Source organism: Anabrus simplex, chromosome 4 (genome assembly GCF_040414725.1).
Source record: "Anabrus simplex isolate iqAnaSimp1 chromosome 4, ASM4041472v1, whole genome shotgun sequence".
In the NCBI taxonomy this organism is placed as follows: Eukaryota; Metazoa; Arthropoda; class Insecta; order Orthoptera; family Tettigoniidae; genus Anabrus; species Anabrus simplex.
In genome coordinates this window covers 368,188,755-368,208,570 of record NC_090268.1, presented here as the reverse complement: position 1 = coordinate 368,208,570, position 19,816 = coordinate 368,188,755, and the positions used below count along the sequence as shown (strand labels likewise).

The 19,816-nt window shown below is 38.5% G+C and overlaps 1 protein-coding gene across 1 annotated transcript in view; it reads left to right on the top strand.

The window, feature by feature from the left end:
• Rnmt (RNA guanine-7 methyltransferase) overlaps positions 1-19,816 on the top strand; it is a 170,344-nt gene that overhangs the window by 77,497 nt on the left and 73,031 nt on the right. Inside the window, exon 3 of the mRNA XM_067146565.2 lies at positions 13,652-13,902. Within this exon, the coding sequence (XP_067002666.1) occupies positions 13,652-13,902 (251 nt within the window). The remainder of the gene's footprint in view (positions 1-13,651; positions 13,903-19,816) is intronic.

The window sequence follows — 19,816 nt, the reverse complement described above, 5'->3', positions numbered from 1 at the left end:
ATCGCGAGGTTGATGACTATAGCAGTAAGGGGGCTCATTTTCGAGCAGTCTAACTTTGGGATTTGGTAAACTTTGTTTCAAAAGAAAATCAGGTCGTGTGAAGAAATACTATCAGTTTAAATCCATGTAACATTGAGAGCAGGATTTCCGGAACAGATTATAACACCAAGTAAAGGGGAATGATAAGTACAGGATCTGATTTCATCGAGACAAGAAAGTAAGAAAAGGACGGTTGATATAAGTCACGGACGTAGGAGGCGATAGACTTGGGAAGGAGGAAACCGTGAATTTACAGTTCGCCTGATTTAACGAAATAGACTAGCTGAGATATCCATATAATTTGCATCACGTAACTAGCATCGGTCTAGAACGATAGAGGGGAAGTTGGATGGTGTCGAGTGACCAACAAGTGTGCAAGATTGTGTAAATATAATTGCAGTGATTTGTTTACCAGTAAGATGGATTACTCCAGCAAAGTCATCACACTCCTAGAACCAAGGACTGCACGAGCCAGCGACATGGAGTGAGCACCGATGGCAGGCCCCTGAAAACTTCGGGCGGGGGCCAGAAAAACATCAGAAACTGTTGAGTATTGAGCTCTTTTCTTCCAATGTTAGTATTTCCCCTTGTAAATAGAGTTACTGTAAAGATAGGGTTAATGATGAGGTAATTGATAGGTTAATTACCTGGAGTGGTCGGATGACCCTTGTTTAATTTGTTTTTTGTAAGTAGATATGGGAAGGAAGTGAACCAGGAAGGATGTATAGAGTTTGGGACCCCTTTTAGAAGCTGCATGCGCATGCTATATTATATATTTTTTTGTCATGAGTGCTGAGAAAGATTTGAGGGGGAAAATGAATAGAAATTTGGCCAGGTTAATGTCATAATTTCATCTGCGTGACTGCATAATACGAGCAGGGATTAGTAGGTGTCAGTATCATTAACATGTGCCTATACAGAAGTTGATGTGGGATAGTGACAGCACTAAATTCATAAAAGTAGAGACAGTAGTTTGTTTTTGCATGCTAGTGTATAAGTTTGGCTGTAACTGAAGACGTTCGAGAAGATATGTGCGGAGGTTCAAACCTGGCCCACCCTACACATTAGCTAGGCTAATAAAGTAGAGATTTTTCTAGTTGAGTTTGATCATGTCAGAGTATTATTATTATTACAATTATTATTATTATTATTATTATTATTATTATTATTATTATTATTATTATTATTATTATTATTATTATTATTATTTTCTTAATGTAACTTGATCAGTGTTTTTATACTGATACATTTTAAGCAACAGATGAGTGGATTATTATTATTATTATTATTATTATTATTATTATTACTTTCTTAAAGTATTTTGATCGGTGATTTGATACCGATATATCTCGAGCAATAGGGTAGTACATGACAGGTACACAATCTCGCCTCAATGGGGAGAGATTAGGGGACATTGTTCTTTGGGTTAAAGGCTGACGTAACTGTGGTAAAAAAACGTACGACGGAAGAAATGTATGGTTGAACCCCAGACTCTTGGAGAGTTGACGGGATTTTTGGTATAAGATAGCGGCTTAATTTGAGAAATGATTCTTGGACATAATGATAATATGAGCTGGTTCGAGCAGGTGTACCCTGCATTAGCTCAATTGTATGATTTTGTTGAGTCGGTTACTGCTGATATTGAGTGCGTTAAATGCTCTCTCGCCGCTGTGCGAAGGGAACATTCACAATGAGTGATTTATGGCCCCAGAATGGGAAGGTCCTTGTGAGAGGGCAGATGAGGGTAGTCGCTTGGCCGAGAAGTGTTTCTTTTTAAGACGGTGCAGTCTTCTGTGAGAATAAAGACGGAATATTTACGTAATTACCTCACACGATCCACCAGCCATGATCTAAAGGCAATGTAGGAATTTATGACTGTCCTCTACATGATTAGACTAATTAGGGCTTGATTACAGGACCCTTGATGGAGACGACCAGAGTCTCAGGTTCGAACCTCAATAGAGCACAGAAGGGACCGATAGCTCGCTCAAGTAACGGGCGCTACGAGATGAAATACAGCCATTTATACTTCGTGTTGTTATATAATGTGTGTTCCTTTTCAGAGTGTGATCTTGTTTTATGTTATGTACTGTTCTGGGCGAGTTTAGACTTCGTGAAATTTCACTGGTAGTTGTTGGAAGTGACGGGTTCGTTGTCGAGCCTGTGTTCGTGTGATTTTTATTTCATTTGTCTTCCAATTGTTGGAGACGCGCAATATTATTGTCTTTTCCATGGTTTACGTAAACATATGTTTATTTCTCCAGTATACTTTTTATTCACGTATAGATATTTGGTGGCGGTAGATATAAGATAAAATGACCACTCCGGGGTAGTTGAATTAGTGTAAGTAACTTTTAACTTCATGATATGGGATTCGGTCCCAGGGAATACTGATATTTGGAGGAAAATGGTTCGAATTGTAACTGTAAATAGGTAATCTGTGTTATATTTTGTTTGTGTAACACTCAACAGTTTTGATATCCAACGGGAGATAGACAGACAAAACCGATGGTATGAACGTAGTATGTCAACGAGATTGGTCATCCCTCGGGGATGTATATTTTTCTGTGTATGTCAAATCAGGTGTCCATCAGCTTGTTAGTTCGGATGGAAGTATTCTTGCATTTGAAATATCCTTAGGAACTGTGGTCATCCGCATAAAGATTCTTATGGAATGTGGATGAAGTTTAACTGATGGATGGTTGCACGGATTTTACCGTTGCTAAATATTTGTATTCAACTTGTCAATGTATATTAATTTACCAAGGATGTCATAGTGTATGTGTATATTTCAACGAGCGCCTTAGTAAATTTGGAAAACTTATTTGTGCTTATTCTTTGCCGAAAAACGAGCATCCAAAAATCCTCTTCCATTCATTGTAGGCCTTTAAGGTAGTTTATGTTGATAGCCTCTATTTGCCGCGAACGTTCTTCGGCCCTGAGGAGTCCGTGTTCAGACCTCAGGAACGGGAGAGTAGCTTTGATCTAGCTGCGTCGAATGGTCGATAACTCTTCATGTGAGTGGATTAAGTATACAATCCCAATGAGGAGAAATCGGCACAGACCAAAAAGATCCCTTGACTATCGACTTCCGTGGAGCATGGTCCCATGTGTTCGTGACCCGAAAGGGTTGGTTTGTTGTCACATGGTCCCATGAGTCATGGGTGACGGTGGGAAAGGTCCCAATATATAGCATATCTATAAGAAAGTGGTTGATCTGATTTGCTGTTTGGGCATCATAGGAATACCAAGTTTCTTTATGTATCAGTTTGTGAGGAAAAATAGTACTGCTGATGATCATGTTAGCTGATACAGCAAAATTTATCTGCCACACTGCATTTTCATTACTTTCATTATGCAGGCTTTCTGCACCAATAGTGGAAATTCTCTTTTCTTATTTTTGCATTGAAGTCACCCAATATTATCTTAACATCATGGTGCGGCACTCAATTCCATAATTCTGATAAATCTTCATAAAATGTATCCTTAATATCTTTTTCATTTGTTGGTGCATGACTCTGAAAAATTTTATACATATAAAGGTCTCAAGCAAGGAAGTGTACTGTCACCATTATTGTTTATTATATTGATGGATGAAATCATAAAACGTGTAAAACAGAGTATCAGTAGTGAAGTGAATCCTTTGGTATTTGCAGATGATGTGGTGATATGGGGAAAGGAAGAAAAGGAAGTACAAAGGAGACTGGACATTTGTAATGAAAATCTGAAGGAATTTGGAATGGTAATCAGTAAAAAGAAAACTGTAGTTATGCACTGTGGAAAAGAGAAAAAGAGAAGCCAACTGAACATAGATGGAGAACAGTTAGAGAATGTAGAACAATTTACATATCTGAGTAGCATTATTAATGGAAGTAATGAAATCAACCCTGAAGTTAATAGCAGACTAAGTAAAGATACAACATTTTATCATCAAGTCAGAGAACTTTTATGGGATGACAAAGTACCCAAGAGAGTGAAATTAACATTATATAAACAGTATTTCATACCAGTTGTAACATACAGACTAGAAACGCTGGTTACTAATAAGAGACAAGATAGTAAAATCCAAGCAGTAGAAATGACATTTTTAAGAACATTGGTTAAAAAGACAAGAAGAGATAAAATTCAAAATATTAAAATCAGAGAAGAGCTAAATATAGAACCGTTAGTACAGAAGATACAGATAGCAAGACTGAGATGGTTCAGACATCTAGAAAGAATGGGAAAGGAACAGGTAGCAAGAAGGGAATTGGAAAGAGCAGTTAAGGGAAAGAGACTAGTTCGAAGACCGAGAAGAAGGTGGATGGATCAGATTTGGAAAGACATTAGAGAAGCTGGATTGGATGTGGCAGAAGTAATGGAGCAGGAAAAGTGGAAGGACAGAAAGGAGTGAAGGAGGCTTTTTAACCATATCCAGGTGACTGGAGTGGGACATTGATGATGATTATGATTGTCTGGATGCTAATTACAATGTTTGATGTCTGATAACATCTATTAATCATACTCAAAGGATGTTATAAGAAACATTGATGATGATTAGAGTACATCGGGATAAGATGCCATACTTTTTGATTCTACATGAAATTAGGATGGGAAATTGAGATTTTCAAAACGAGGTTTATCACACATGTTTGGCAAGGTTTTTTCAAACTGAAAACCACTGTACATGTTAAAAGCATAGTATCTGTATGCTACAGTATGATAGTTTTTACAGGTTAGCGTACTAGGCATCTCACCTTAAAGACTGGGGTTAAGATGGCAAAATAAATTTGATACAAATATATGAATGTTACCAATTCTAGTATGTAATTTATTGTCAAATAATACAAAATAACCATAATACATTTTAATTACCAACCTTCTACGGTTGATGTTTACCGTTTTTCAGCACAGTCGTTACATATATCTCTTTCATCTGTGCATGTTTCATGAAGCCATTTCTTGCAGTGAATGTGGTTCGTTTCTTCCGTAATAGTTTATTTTGCACACAACACAGTCATTGACTTCAGCACTCGATTTTCCTTTTCTCTCTTGTTTGCTGGTAGGAGGGTTTTTTTCGTGCTGGTCCTTCTGTGTTGTGCTTCTTTCAAACATTTTAGGTCTTCCTGATTTGTCAACACAGATGCAGTTTTCTTACTTCCTTTTTCTAGTGGTTCCAAAATTTCTATCGGTGCAATCTTTTCAAACGAGGTTCGTGGTTTCACTGCAACACTTGTACTGGTTGCAATTCCCCAGCAGGCTGTTGAGAGCCATTATTCTACAAGAGAACATCCTCTAACAACTTGAAATAGTTTCCAGTGTCTTCTCTGTTGGATCTCATTGCCCTTTCGATGGAAAAACCTTGAGGATTTCTCTTCACAAGATCAGGAAAACGTCTAAAAATGACTGCAACCAATCCCAACCTGCCGTGCAAGCATTCTTGTTGAAGTGAAGCATATTATTCGCTTCGGCAAATTGAAATGCTAATTTTTGCAAACCTTCTCCAGTAGCAGAAAATCCGGAAGCCTGTAGTCTCTTAATGTAGAGTACAATTTGTTTCTCATTTTTTGCTCCAAGGCAACCTACGAAACAAAACACCAATATTTATTACTAAAAGTAATACTGTTTTATCGTAATTGTAATTGATTACTATTATCATAAATTCTGACTTTTTATTTTATTATGTATTTTTATTTATTTGCCTACTTATTTATGGTTTGAAACTCAATTAAATGATATGTTTAAATGTCTTACTTTGAGGTCTCATTCCTCGTTTTTTGTCATTCTTTTTTCTCTGTCCGTCTTTTCAAGGTCCGATGTTGAATGTCATACTCTTGAGAAGCTCGGAACCAGTTCATGCCACAAGGTTCAATATGTTCCATTGCTCAATGGAGACTTTTTTCACTCCACTGACCTCTGTTTGTGTTCTTACATCATTTATAGGCATTGTCTACAAAATAAATATATATATGTTAAGTTATTATGAGTGTCCATCTTACCCCGAGGAAAATGTGGCCTCTTTCCCAGGGATCGGGGTGAGATGCCAGTTGAAATATGTGATCTGATATGACAGCAAGCAGGTAGTAACTTGACACACATACACTTCAAGATATACAGTACATGATACACACATAGTTACAACTGGTACAGGGGTATAGAAATTACTATGATTGTTTTGAAATACATCTGCAAATATTTTACAGCGTAAATTTTAATACCCACCACCGATTTTAGGCTCATAAAGGCGAAAAGTGCCCGTCACAGCTGATTTGAGCACTTGCCGCTCGAGACACTGACTCATGGAAGTATTGGACTGATCAGTGCAGCACTCTCTTGACATAGTGAAGCAACAAGAGCAAATAGGCATCATTATCATCTTACACCGATACACTCTATGATTGTATGCTAATTACAATGTTTGGTGTCTGATAATATCTATTAATCATACTCAAAGGATGTTATAAAACATCTTGACGTTTCTATAATCGTAGTCGTATTTTTCTAAGTTGAAGTCTTCTTTCCAAAGGCACATCAACAGATTGTGGAATTGAAACAGCTGTGAGTTATACTGTAGCCAGACCCTTGGTTCAAGCTATTTTAAAAAACGGTCTATTGTTGACTGGCGACCTAATTTGCACGCTGTAATGGTTTAGAGAATTAACGAATAATAAGGATAGGTAGATCAACGATAGTTCCAAAGTGTTGGAAGTGTGGTGTCGGGCACTGTCTTGATGTTGGTTGAAATGGGAAGCTCACGAAATACCAACTTTTTAGACGGAAGAATGATATCCACTGAGGAAATGAAGTTGTTAGAATGTCTGTAACAAAATTGAAAATGTTTTATAGAAGAGATGGTGTTATTAATCGCTTAAAGAGCTAAGTTATGGAGCTTTTTGGTTACCTCCTTCTGTTGTATATGGCAAGATGGTGTCATTCTTGTTGCCAGCTCGACTGACAGTTACTGCTCTCGTACTTCGTGTGTTGTAGCGGTGTGATGTCTTAGGTGGTAGGAGGGGTGGGCGAAGTGTTCACGTGTCTGGTTGATCAGTGGGGGCATGTTAGTGTGGGGCAACCACAGGAAGTTAGGGTATTGGAATCTATAGGAGCACTATCTGATGTACCTGTGCTTCGCTACGGAATTGTCAGAAAGATTGACTTTGTGGTTTTCCTAACTGAATTTAACATAGGTCATTACAAAAACGTCAGTAGGAATGTAGCGATTGAGAGCAATGTTATGATATAAAATACTCGATCAAATGAAAAACCGCACACTTTCTAACTTTCAACGAATAGTACTACAGTGCCAGTCTAACAGTACAAAGTTCCAGAGCTGGAATGACCATGTCGCAGACTGCCGGGAACACTCCTCTGCCATTATTCCGTTAAATTTGCACACTGCTCGTTCCAATCAGTGCCTCAGAGTAGGGACTGAATAGCTCGAATGCTATGATGAACCAGTGTGTTACGTACCAGTAGTATCAAAAAATTTATGAACCAGAGGAATGGCATGCTAAAGAAGAAAGTTATCTAACCACCCAGCTACTTCCCGCCAGTATTCAGGCAGGCTGTTACACTCGGTACGACCGGGCGAGTTGGCCGTGTGGTTAGATCCGCACAGCTGTGAGCTTGCATCCGGGAAATAGTGGATTCGAACCCCACTGCCAGCAGCCCTGAAGTTGGTATTCGGTGGTTTCCCATAAGGTAAGTGCTGGGGATGTACATTAATTAAGGCAAAGGCCCCTTACTTCACACCCCCAGCCCTTTCCTATCCCATCGTCGCCATAAAACCTACCTGTGTCGGTCCGACGTAAAGCAAATTTTTTAAAAAATACTCGGTACGCAGCAGTAATCCTATCTATCGGAGATGAGTGGAAAAAGAAGACACAAAACACATCACAACAAACAATGGTCAATGTAATATTATTGTTGATTAATTTTATGAGCTTTCTATACTGTAGGCCTTCACATTAGTTTTCTTTCGGCTTTGTGATATTAGGGCGTCTTATAAAATTATTTATCGTAGACTGTAGTTCCTTATTCTCACACTTTACACACCGATTTTCATTAAATTCTGTTTACCCATTTTCTCGTGACTCAGCGCTGATATGGACTTAGTAACAAAAATCCAAATTCATGAATATCTCTGTGATTATAGGCGATACGGTAACAATGTATAAGACATAATTGATCGTAAATGTAATAACTTTCTACGGAACTACTACTAACTTACTACATAACTAAAATGTTAATTATGTAGTATTTATCGATAGGACACTAACAACAAATATTTGAGAATTACATTTTAGGCCTTCCCCTAAACTACCATTTCACTCAGCGTGAATAAAATTATTGATGGCCTAGATTATAGCGACTTATTCCCTGACTTTGCATACCAATGTTCATTAAGATACAACCACTAAGAACGTAAATATTTGAGAATTAAACTCCAGGCCTTCCCCTAAACTACCATTTCACTCAGCGTGAATAAAATAATTTATAGCCTAGATTGTAGCGGTTCATCATCCGACTTTACATACCAATTTTCATTAAATTCACTTCAGTCGTTTTCTCGTGATGCGTGTACATACATACATACATACAGACAGACAGAAATTACCGAAAAGTAAAAAGTGCATTTCCTTGTTACTGTGGACATGACCGATGCAGAAATACCATTCTTTTCAAATTCTGAGCAGTGTACAGACAGAACTCTTATTTTAAATATATAGATTTGAAGGGGGAAGTTTAAAGATATTCTTGACCGTGCAACCCTTTATATTTAATAATTGCAGTAATTTAGGTAAAGTTTCGTAAGTGGAATTCTTGGTATCTGAAAAGTTGTTTAAATTACAGTCTTTATTAAAGTGCTGATCTAGAAAAATGTAAATATTCTCATATTCATTAATTAACCTTCCTTTGTTTAATTTCTTGAGGATTGTAAGATCTTGATTTATGGTTGTAAACTGATGGCCTTCATCTCTCATATGGATGCTCATTGCAGAAAATTTATTATGTTTACTTGCAATATAATGCTCCTGGTATCTAGTGTAGAAGCTACAGCCTGTTTGACCAATATACAAACAAAAACATTGTCCACATGATGGTCTGTAAATTCCTGAGCTTGTGAAAGGGTCGTTGTTTTGCTTTAGTGCTGTGATTAAAAAATTTACTGTAATTATTGTTCTGAGTTTTGTATGTTATTGTAATATTTTGTTTTTTAAGGGGGTTAGAAACATGGTGGGTGCGTGAATTATTGTATGTGAAAGATACGTAATTAGACTTATCTGGTTTATCAAGCTTTTACTTTATTAATGATCTTGTTAATCAATACAGTGTTGTAACCATTAAATTTGGTCAAATTTCTAAAGTATTCTAATTTATTCTTTTGGCTTTCTGGTGACAGGGGAATCTTGAATGCTCGATAGGCTAAGTTGTAATACCAATATAATGGTCCGTTATTGGACATTATAAATCTAAGTTGTAGTATGCGGCCTGTTTTTTTTATGTCAGGTGCAGCAAATCATTTTTAATTGTCATGGGGGAATTAGTAAGTTTTCTGTAGATTTGAAAACTGAAACTATTACGAGGATTGGTGCAAAAGTCATGGCAACTATTTTTTTCTTGTAGATATGTGAACGGATCACAAACATATATGTGTCGTGTGGAAGTTCTGCAGGCATAGTGTGTATGCAAAACAGCAGATGGCTCTGTAATAGCTGGTAGTAGCGCCGCAAGGGCTGTGAAATCAGTCAGTTGGTGAGTGTCGTGCGAGATGGAAGTAACCCGTGTTTAGCAGCGCGCTTACATCAAAATAGCCGTTCTACAAGGGAGAAATGCGATTGAATGTCACCGTGAATTAGTGGAAGCCCTTGGGAATAATGCCCTACCGTACCATACAGTAGCACGGTGGGTAGGAAAGTTTCAGCAAGGACGTGTGTCAACCAGTGATGAGCAACATTCGGGACCGTCCGTATGACATCAGAGGTGTCATTGTTTGCCACTTTGTTCCACATGGCAGAACAGTGACCGCACAGTACTATAGGGACATCCTGGTGCGACAGGTACGACGTGGCGTTCGGGTGAAACGTCCAGATCTTGTGGACGGTGCAATAATCCTGCACGACAATGCAAAACCACATAAAGCAATGTGTGTAGGGCAGCTACTGCGACGTTGGGGATGGGAAGAATTGGAGCACCCACTGTACTCTCCCGACATTTTGGCCTGTGACTTTGATCTCATTCGAAAGATTACGGAACCACTACGTGGTAGGCAGTTTGCAACACGAGAGGACATTGCTAATGCTGTGCGCCAACAGATGACCCGATTCACACATGGTGCGGCGAATGCTGAGGCAGATGGTATTCAGCACCTCCCACATCGTTGGCAGCGTGTGGAGTCAGTAGCAGGGGACTACTTTGAGGGTCTTTAGGCCCAGGTTTGTCATGTCAAGTTTATGTGTACTGTGTTTTGCACCGGGAAGGCCATATTGCCCTGTATACTACCGTAATAAATTAGTGTGTTACGATATTTCAGTGCTATTCATTGTCCACACATGTAGTTAACACCTTGTACTTTCGTCTTAATATGTAACATTTTTCAACTGGACTGGTATCTTCAAGAAAAAAATAGTTGCCATGACTTTTGCCCCAACCCTTGTATTTGAGCGTGTTGTAGTTATGTCTAAGAAGTTCAATGAACTGCTACTCTCGTCTTCTTTTGTAAATTTTATATGATTGTCAAGAGTATTGAGGAATTCTAAGTTTATCACTATTGTTTATTTCGTTATCGATAATAACAAACGTAATACCAATATAAATGGTCCGTTATTGGACATTATAAATTTTCCAGCTAGCTCATTCTTGGTTGCCAGCGTTTCGCCCTCGTGTGCTAGGGTGGGCTCATCAGTTGGTACCTAGCACACCTACCAATACGCTGGCTAGTGCATACCGTGGAGGCCACTGCGTAGGCTAACTGGAGCCACCGGCAGTGCCAATGCACTAAGAGACTTTGTCTCATCACTAAAAATTGATGCCTGCTTGGCCATCAGATGATATAGATGTTGATTCCCATTTGCTCATTCAGGACAAATATTTCAGATTCCCTATGGGATTCAACATCTATATCATCTGATGGCCAAGCAGGCATCAATTTTTAGTGATGAGACAAAGTCTCTTAGTGCATTGGCACTGCCGGTGGCTCCAGTTAGCCTACGCAGTGGCCTCCACGGTATGCACTAGCCAGCGTATTGGTAGGTGTGCTAGGTACCAACTGATGAGCCCACCCTAGCACACGAGGGCGAAACGCTGGCAACCAAGAATGAGCTAGCTGGAAAATTTATAATGTCCAATAACGGACCATTTATATTGGTATTATAAATTTGCTCATTCAGGACAAATATTTCAGATTCCCTATGGGAATCAACATCTATATCAAATAACAAACGTGTCGTCCACGTGGTTATGTTATGAATGTATGTATGAATGTATCAGGATCCCGATGTCAATTGATTTTGAGGCTGAGAGATAGGCTGACGATGCCCACAACAAGGGCGAAACATGTCGCAATTTACGAGTCATGCTTAAGTTAAAAACATACTCGCTAATGTATTGTATTGAATGGATTGACAACTTCAATAAACTTAATTGTTTCAAATTTATATACAATTTTCAATACGGACCAACCATGAAGTTTATTACATGTTATGTCCCACTACCGAGTAATTTACCGATAAGCAGAATTTTCTATACCCTGTAATTATAATTTCCCCCTAACGATGAAGTTGAGGTGAATGATTCAGAGTGCAGCCCAGAAGATGGTTTTCCACAGTTTCCTATTTTTACACCACATAAATGCTAGGGCTGTACCTTAATTAAGGCCATGGCTGGTACCTTCTCAACCCTAGCCCTTTCCCCTCCTTGCTTAGCTGAAAACTTTCAGCGTGTTTGTACGATGTTAAACCAAAGATTCAGGGCAGACTTTCCAATTGCTGCAGTGTACATTTGAAACGAAGTGTCTACAGGTTGGCACAAACAGAATCAAAATAATGCAGAATAAAGGCATTGTTTCAGAATTAAAAAGAAACAAAAAGGAATGTAAAATTTTAGGATTGAAGCAAGAAATCTGCACCTGAAAGCAATCATTCTATACTCATTCATGGAAATAATTTAATTTTCTAGAGGATGAATAACTAAAGGCATTGTTTTAGAATTAGGAAATGAAGAGAAATGCAAAACTAGGATATTGTAGATACGATTGAAGCAAGTAATCCATACCTGAAAGCAATCATTCCATAGTTATTCATGAAATTGAGGTTAATTCTCCAATAAATGAATTGCTAGATTGTATGTTGTATGTATGTCTAATTCTTGTCCCATTTCTATACGTGGTCACGTATGAAGTGAGATGAATCTCCATAGCGAGTTTTTACAACTGGATGTCCTTCCTGATGTCAACTTCGTCTGAAAAGTTTGAGATGAAATTAACGATGCGACATATGATAGTAGGAAGGGAGAGGGTGAAACCTGATGCCAGCACATCGCCCACTCCTGATCGAATAGCACAAAAGGGGTTCGCTCAAGGCTTAACGTCCCTATCCGGTGGATGAATCATGATCAGTAGCGCCATGTGCCCTCACTCGACATGAACACTGCAGAGATATTTGGAACTGAATCCAGAAATTGTATACCACCACTTCTTCTGCCTTGCCGGCCAACATTATAAAGGTGAAAATTTGTTCATGCTTTTGAATGCTTAATGAAAATTGATTTTTTCTTAATATGTACGCTACAGAAGGAAGAAAGTTATAATAAGGCATAGTCACCACTTATCATCATCATCATCAGTTTTCCACTCCAGTTGCCCGGGTGTGGTTTACGAGCACTCTCCACTTCTGTCTGTCCATGTACCACTCTTCTCTCAAGACGACATCCCAGCTGATTCCTCTTGTTCCTATGTCCTCTTTCACTTGGTCCAGCCACCTCTTCCTAGGTCTTCCTACCGGTCGTTTTCCGGCCTCGACTGTGTGTAGCCATTGTTTTGCTGTCCTTCCATCGTCCATTCGTTTGACATGGCCAAACCATTTCAAACGGGCCCTTGTCACTTTTTCATTCAGGGATGGGTACACACCAGCTTGCTCCCTTATTCTTTCATTCCTTACCCTGTCCCTTTTTGTCTTCTGTACCGTAGTTCGTAGGAACTTAATTTCTGCGGCTTGTAGTTTGCTGTCCACTTGTTGGGTTGTTGTGCAGGTTTCTAGGCCATATGCTATTATGGGGGTGAAGTATGATTGGAATAGAATCTGCTTTGATCTTAAGGGAACTTGTTCGTTCCAGAGGAGGTTCCGAACTTGATGGTAAAACTGAGCTGATTTTTGAATGCGGTTGTTAATCTCATGCTGTATTCTGTTATCACTTGAAATGATGCACCCAAGATATTTATATTGGTCTACTGTTTCCAGTTGTGTACCTTCCAGCATTATTTTTCCTTTCTTAAATTAAACTATCTGTTAATCAGCCAGTATACTATTTATTTTAGTATTGACTGGCTGATTAAGTGTTGGCTTTATGATTAATTCATATACTGTGACTGAATGTGGGAGGCTACGAAGATTATATGTTGTTGTTTATTTTCCAGATGAATATTTAACTAAGATAAAGCAAAGTAGAGCAAATACCATACGTGTGCTGGACATTGGTTGCGGTAAAGGAGGAGATCTCCTCAAATGGCGGAGAGGTAATATAAACCACCTCATCTGTGCAGATCTGGCTGCTACTTCCATGGAACAGTGTCAAAATCGATACCATGATCTCCTGAATCGAAGTCGATATGAAAGAGGATTTGCTCCTGTATTTACTGCAGAGTTCATCACAGCTGATTGTACAAAGGTTAGTGTAAACTATTGTTTTCTTACGATTCTATAATGTACAAGGTAAAAAAAAATTAACCAAATTAAGGGCAGAAAATTGTATTTTTCATCTGTAGTCTACGGTTATTTAATAAACCAAATCAAGATCTACACAGAAACAGATAAGCTTACTGATGCCGTAGATAGGAGACGCTTGACACATTTCTTCTACTTCAGCAATCCACTCCCTAAACACATTTCTCTAAGTTCTTTTTTCTTTATACTACAGGTCCTGCATTGAACTGGGAAATGTTCGTTTAACATCTTAACATGACGAATAGAATAAGAAGTATGATGACTCAGCCGTTCTAGCATGGTAGTTTAACACTGCACGCGATGGTGTCCAACACGTGCTTCAGTAGACCGGGAAACCATGTGTAGGAAAGTTTGGGTAGATGTTATTGTGCAAGATATTTCAAGTCAATAAGTTGAATTTTCTTTGCTTTCAGTTCCTAAACTCAGTTAATTGTGTGTTGTGCACTTAAAGCACGTGTGTTATGTGGCCTGATTAAATTAATAGTTCAACAAAATGTACTGTTTTGTACCGGGCTGTAAGTCAGTCTATGGTAGAGTTGTTAATGATATAAGATTCTTTTCACCATGGAAGGATAGAAATAAATTTGAAAAAATGGGCCAGAGCTATTCCACGAAAGGATACTGTGTTAACGCATAATAGTAGAATTTGTCAAGTTCATTTCTCTGGTGATTTGATAGTAAAATCAGATAATTTTATAGTGAATGGTGAAAAAGTGGTTATGCCTCTTGTGAGATGGAAATTACATCTAGGATCAGTGCCTCGTATTTTCCCCAATTTGCCGAAATACCTTTCAAGTGAGATTAAGTCCCGTGAAACTCCCAACAGGAAGTAGAATGTAGACACCACTAGGAGAAGAAGAAAGAAGACTGAAGACGGGAGTGTAGCAGCGAATGGAGAATTAAAAGGTCACTCTAATGTTGATCAAAATTTGGGTTCTTCTAGTGTGCTTTCTGTTGTCGAAAAGACAATATTATCGCTCAAAAGGCGCCTAAAAAATGCTAATCGAAATTTAATTCGAGCTAGATATCCAGTCCAGACTGCAGAATCGAGAATTAATTTACTGGAGAAGCTGGTTAGAAATACACAGGAATTTAATTATAGAGATAACAAACACCTTAGCAGGATGGTAATCGATACCATGCTTAAGAAATGCCAGGTGAAATCTTCTAATGGAATGAGGTACAGCAATGAATTCATTTTAGAGAGTTTATTGTTGAGAATAAAATCACCGAAAGGATTCAGTCATTGTCGGTGACATGACCTCTTGCCTCTGCCCTCAGAAAGTTACTTGAGACAACTTTGTAAAGGGCTTAAGTGCCCTTATGGAGTTAATATATGCATAGCATAAATGCTATTTCAGATTTTCTTAAGGATGAACATGATAATTCACGTTATGGTGTTATTTTTGACAAAGTTAAGCTAAGTGAAGAAATCCAGTTCAATAGTTTTTCCCATAAATTAGATGGATTAGTTGATTTAGGTGAACACACGCCAGACCTCTTGAAGAACTTGCTTGCAAGTCACGCACTAGTGTCCATGTTCGTACCTTTTATGCATAATTGGGTGCAACCAGTTGCTGTTTATGCATGCAGAAATGCTACTCCAGGAGACATTCTTGCAAAAATTCTAATACAGTTGATTTTGCTGTTAGAAGAGGCTGGGGCGAGTGTGGTTGGATTTACTTGTGATGGTAGTCAGAAGAATAAAAGGGCCTGGAAATCGTTAGGAATCAGTGGCAAGACAAGTTCTCTACAACCTCACATCATTAATCCTGCAGATGTTAAGAGAATGATCTGGGCCTTCTCCGACTTCGTGCATGCATTGAAATGCATAAGAAACCACTTTCATGACAAAGTAGAACTTCACTATAACGACAAAATCATTAATTTTAATTTCTATAGGGAACTGTTCAAAGAAGATCTATCAGGATATGCTGGGCTTAGAGTCTGCCCCAAGCTGACAGTTGCTCACTTAGACCCATCATAGTTCCAGAGAATGAATGCTAGGCTTGCCTTCCAACTTTTTAGTGACAGTGTTGCCAAAGGTATGAAATTTTATCGAGAAATGGGACTGGCAGGATTACAAGGTAGTGAAGACACTGAAACATTTACCAGTGATATAAATATTGTTGCTGATGCACTAAATGCATTCATCCCTTCTCAGACTCTTCGTAGAGGTTCACTTTCTCATACAGCTCTTGTTAATTTTCTTCAAATTGTCTGATCTACTAACAACACCTTTGCCTCCAACAGAACCTTGGAATCACTTATGGTAACCCTACAGTGTACTTTGGAAATATGTGAATGGCTTTCGGAAGTATGTGTTAACAGAAAAGCTCACCCAGGATCCCTTGGAACGGCACTTCGGAATTATGCGTTCTTTCAGTTCAGATAATCATCCATCGACAATAGATTTCCTTCATTTACATATACTTCAATGTGTTCACGTCCCTATAAAGTAGGCTTTAAATGTAGGAAGAAATTGTGAACCTAAACGGGAGATAATCTTGACCTCGTATGTTAATCAGATGCGTATGTTAGCCCGGAATGTGGAAATGCATAATGAGACAGTGAAACAATCAGTGGAAACTTCCATTAAACAAAAAATTGTGGTCCAAGATGCAGTAAATATTGAAGACTGGGAAAGCTCTGTACCTGAATTTAATAGCACAGTTCGAAACTCTTCGATTGAGAAGTGTTTAGTGTACTATTTGGCTGGGTATGTTGTTAAACACACTTCTAAATTTATTAAGTGTTCGCCCTGTGCCCATTCTCTACGTGATAATAAACAAAGTACATTTTCAGTTCTCTCCGAAATAAAAGACTACGGTTCAAGCAATAATGAAGTGTTTTTAACACGCCCTTCGAAAAGTATGTGTGACATTCTTTTCCAGGCCAGTGAAAAACTGAACTCAAAATCGATGTGGGGCGAAATGTTTTTTGATTGTATCAATTCTATAGACAAAATTTAAGTTGATCCTTCAGGAGCTGGCTGTTGTCTTCAGCATGTTATGGATATAATCCCCAGACTTGTTTATCATTATCTGAAGTGCCGATTTTTCTTCAGAATGAAAGAAATCCAGCGAGATTTACAATCTCAAACATCCGCCAAATCTTCACGCAAGCTTTCGAAAGTCCAGTAACCGACAAACTGAGTTGGTAAGTAGAGTATTACCTTTAAATAGTTCATGGGTATTTGTTTTAATATGCTGGGAGTTGTGTGTTATTTATGTGTATGTACACTCGAGTAACGTGCTTTTCGCAACATGTGATGAAGGTCGTAGCTCTTATTTCCGTGTATGATATTTTTCCATTGTTCTCTGCCATGGTATTTTAATTGTAATCTCTCATTTTTTTAATAAAAGACAGTGTATATACTTATCAGTTAGGGAGTAATACGTTTCCTGTGTCACCATTCCTAAGACTAGCTGATTGTTTTGTGGAGCTACCACACTCTAGCGCTGCCTGGTGGGGCACGCCTGAACTCGATGAGTCATCACACTTCTTATTCTATTCGTCCTGATCTTAAGGACCTCACAGACATGTTACAACATTAAGCCAGTGGAAATAAACACACGCAACTGTTCACAGTTGTGTTTTTAAGATTGTTTTATCTTTCACAGAATCATTACTACTCCACCAGGGAATTGTTACCGCTAGAGATGGAGTGGGGCTGTTGTGTAAACATTACGTCAGCTCGCCACGGTAAGGCTGCCGCATTGCAAGTAATCAGACGAGAGAGGGGCAAGAGGGGGAACTCCCGTACAGTCATACAATGAGAACAGTACCACTAATCTGCTTGAAGTTACATCAAAAATTGTACTAGACGATGAAGGTCCTGCACACAAAGGATAGATACCAGGTTCTTCATCAGCTGTGTCGGTCTCACTATTCTCACTATTGTCCGTACCAGGTTCACTTTCAGTATCAGTATCCTTATCACTTTGTTCAGTGTTGTCACGACACTCATTTTCATTTGTATTTTCATCATCACTATCGTCACTGTCAAGGCCAACATTTATGATGACATTTTATATGGCTTCCTCCATTAACCCATCCCTGTACCAATAACTTTCCTCAATTGTTCGTAGTTTTTCGCAAGCTTTTGCCCACTCCTGTTAAGAGATTTCATGTAAAGAAGTGTTGGTCAGTTCCTTTAGGGTTTTTAATCTAATAGCAGAGACATTTTTAGCAGCAATCTTTTGTTTTAACAAATTCCAAATAAGTTCAATCGGATGAAGTTCACATTGGTATGGAGGGAGCCTTAAGACAGTAAACCCCTTTTGTTCTAACATTGTATCCACTCTATATGCCGGTTTTGGCTTATTATGTGTTACAAGTTTCAAAAGTTCATCTCATCTCCAAGTGGGATCACAATATATGTTATGCTGAGTAAGCCAGTCTACCATTTCAGCCTTACGAGATGCATTAGTGGGGGCTTTATTGACTTGCACAGCATGATAGGACGCGTTATCGTTAACAACTATGCTCTCGGGTGGAATATTTTGAATACATTTATCTTCTACCCATTTCTGATAATTGCAGCTATTCATTTCATCATGGTAATCTTGTGATTTGGATTTTGAGTCATAAATTAAATCTGCTCCCTCCATGAAACCCATTTTCCCTCCCGCATGGACAACAATAGCTCGTTGTCCTTGACTGTGATTCGTCATAACCCCTGCGACATCTTCACGTTGCCAACATTTATTTACAGTGTAGTGTTTATGAACCCACGTTTCATCCGTGTACACTGCTGGTTTCTTTGGACCCTTCGCGTTATTTCCTATAACTGGTAAGTAGTCTGCATGTCTAGCAACAATGTCTGACCTTTCTGCGAGGATAGTTCGTTTATTTTTACACTTCCGGAAATAAAAACCCATTTCTTTTACAATTTTTCGGAAAGTTTCCTTTCAGCCCTTAAACTGTATTTCATGTTTTGCAAATACAAGCTGTTTCCGCAGTGTTGGAATTTCTTTCTTTTGTTCATAATACTCTAGGAATTTTCTACGAATAGGACATTTATCAGTCATCTATAGAAATCACTTTTCTTTCAGACCGTATTTTTCGTGGTGTTGTAACCTTTTCGCCAGTTTCCTCTGCCTTTTCAATGTCTTTCAAAATATTTCTTACGTTTTTTTCGGACTTACCAACCATATGTGCCGCCCTTAAAATTGCTTTTTGAAGAGGTATAATTACTTTGTTCTCTTTTTTCTCTTGCTTACAAAACTGCACGACATTGTATATCATTTTCTTCTCCGCGGAATGAGTACATTTCCCCTTTTTCTGTTTAGGCGTTTCCATGTTAACGCTATAAGGTACAACAGATTTTCTGCTGTGGGCTAACATATCGATGATCTTAAACACACTTTTTCTGGTATAGATCGGGATATTGAGATAATGGAGTCTTGTAAGTAAGGGTCCGTTCCTTGACGCTGCTGAATATTGTTACATACATTTGGACCAATATTTTGATTCAAATTTAAATATGAACGATATTTCTGAAAAACCAAAATACTGTTCGATTTTTTTTTTTAAATTAATGTTCCAAATAATAGCTCAGTTTTTCACATCACCCACAACACTTTATCTCGTTATGCACTTCCCCCACAACGCCCTCCAGATTCCCCTTACTCAGTTGCCCCTCAATCCCTTCCCTCAGCCCCTCATCCCTCTCCCCATCTTCCTCGGCTCACGGCATGTCCTTGACTCAAGCTAGCCACAACGCTCGGTTCCTTCCATACATCAGATCATTCAACAGTGGTCCGAGGTAAGTCTCTTAGATTAATAAACACAACACATTTTTTTTTCCTTCAGCAATCCACTCCCTAAACATGTTTTTCTAAGTTCTTTATACA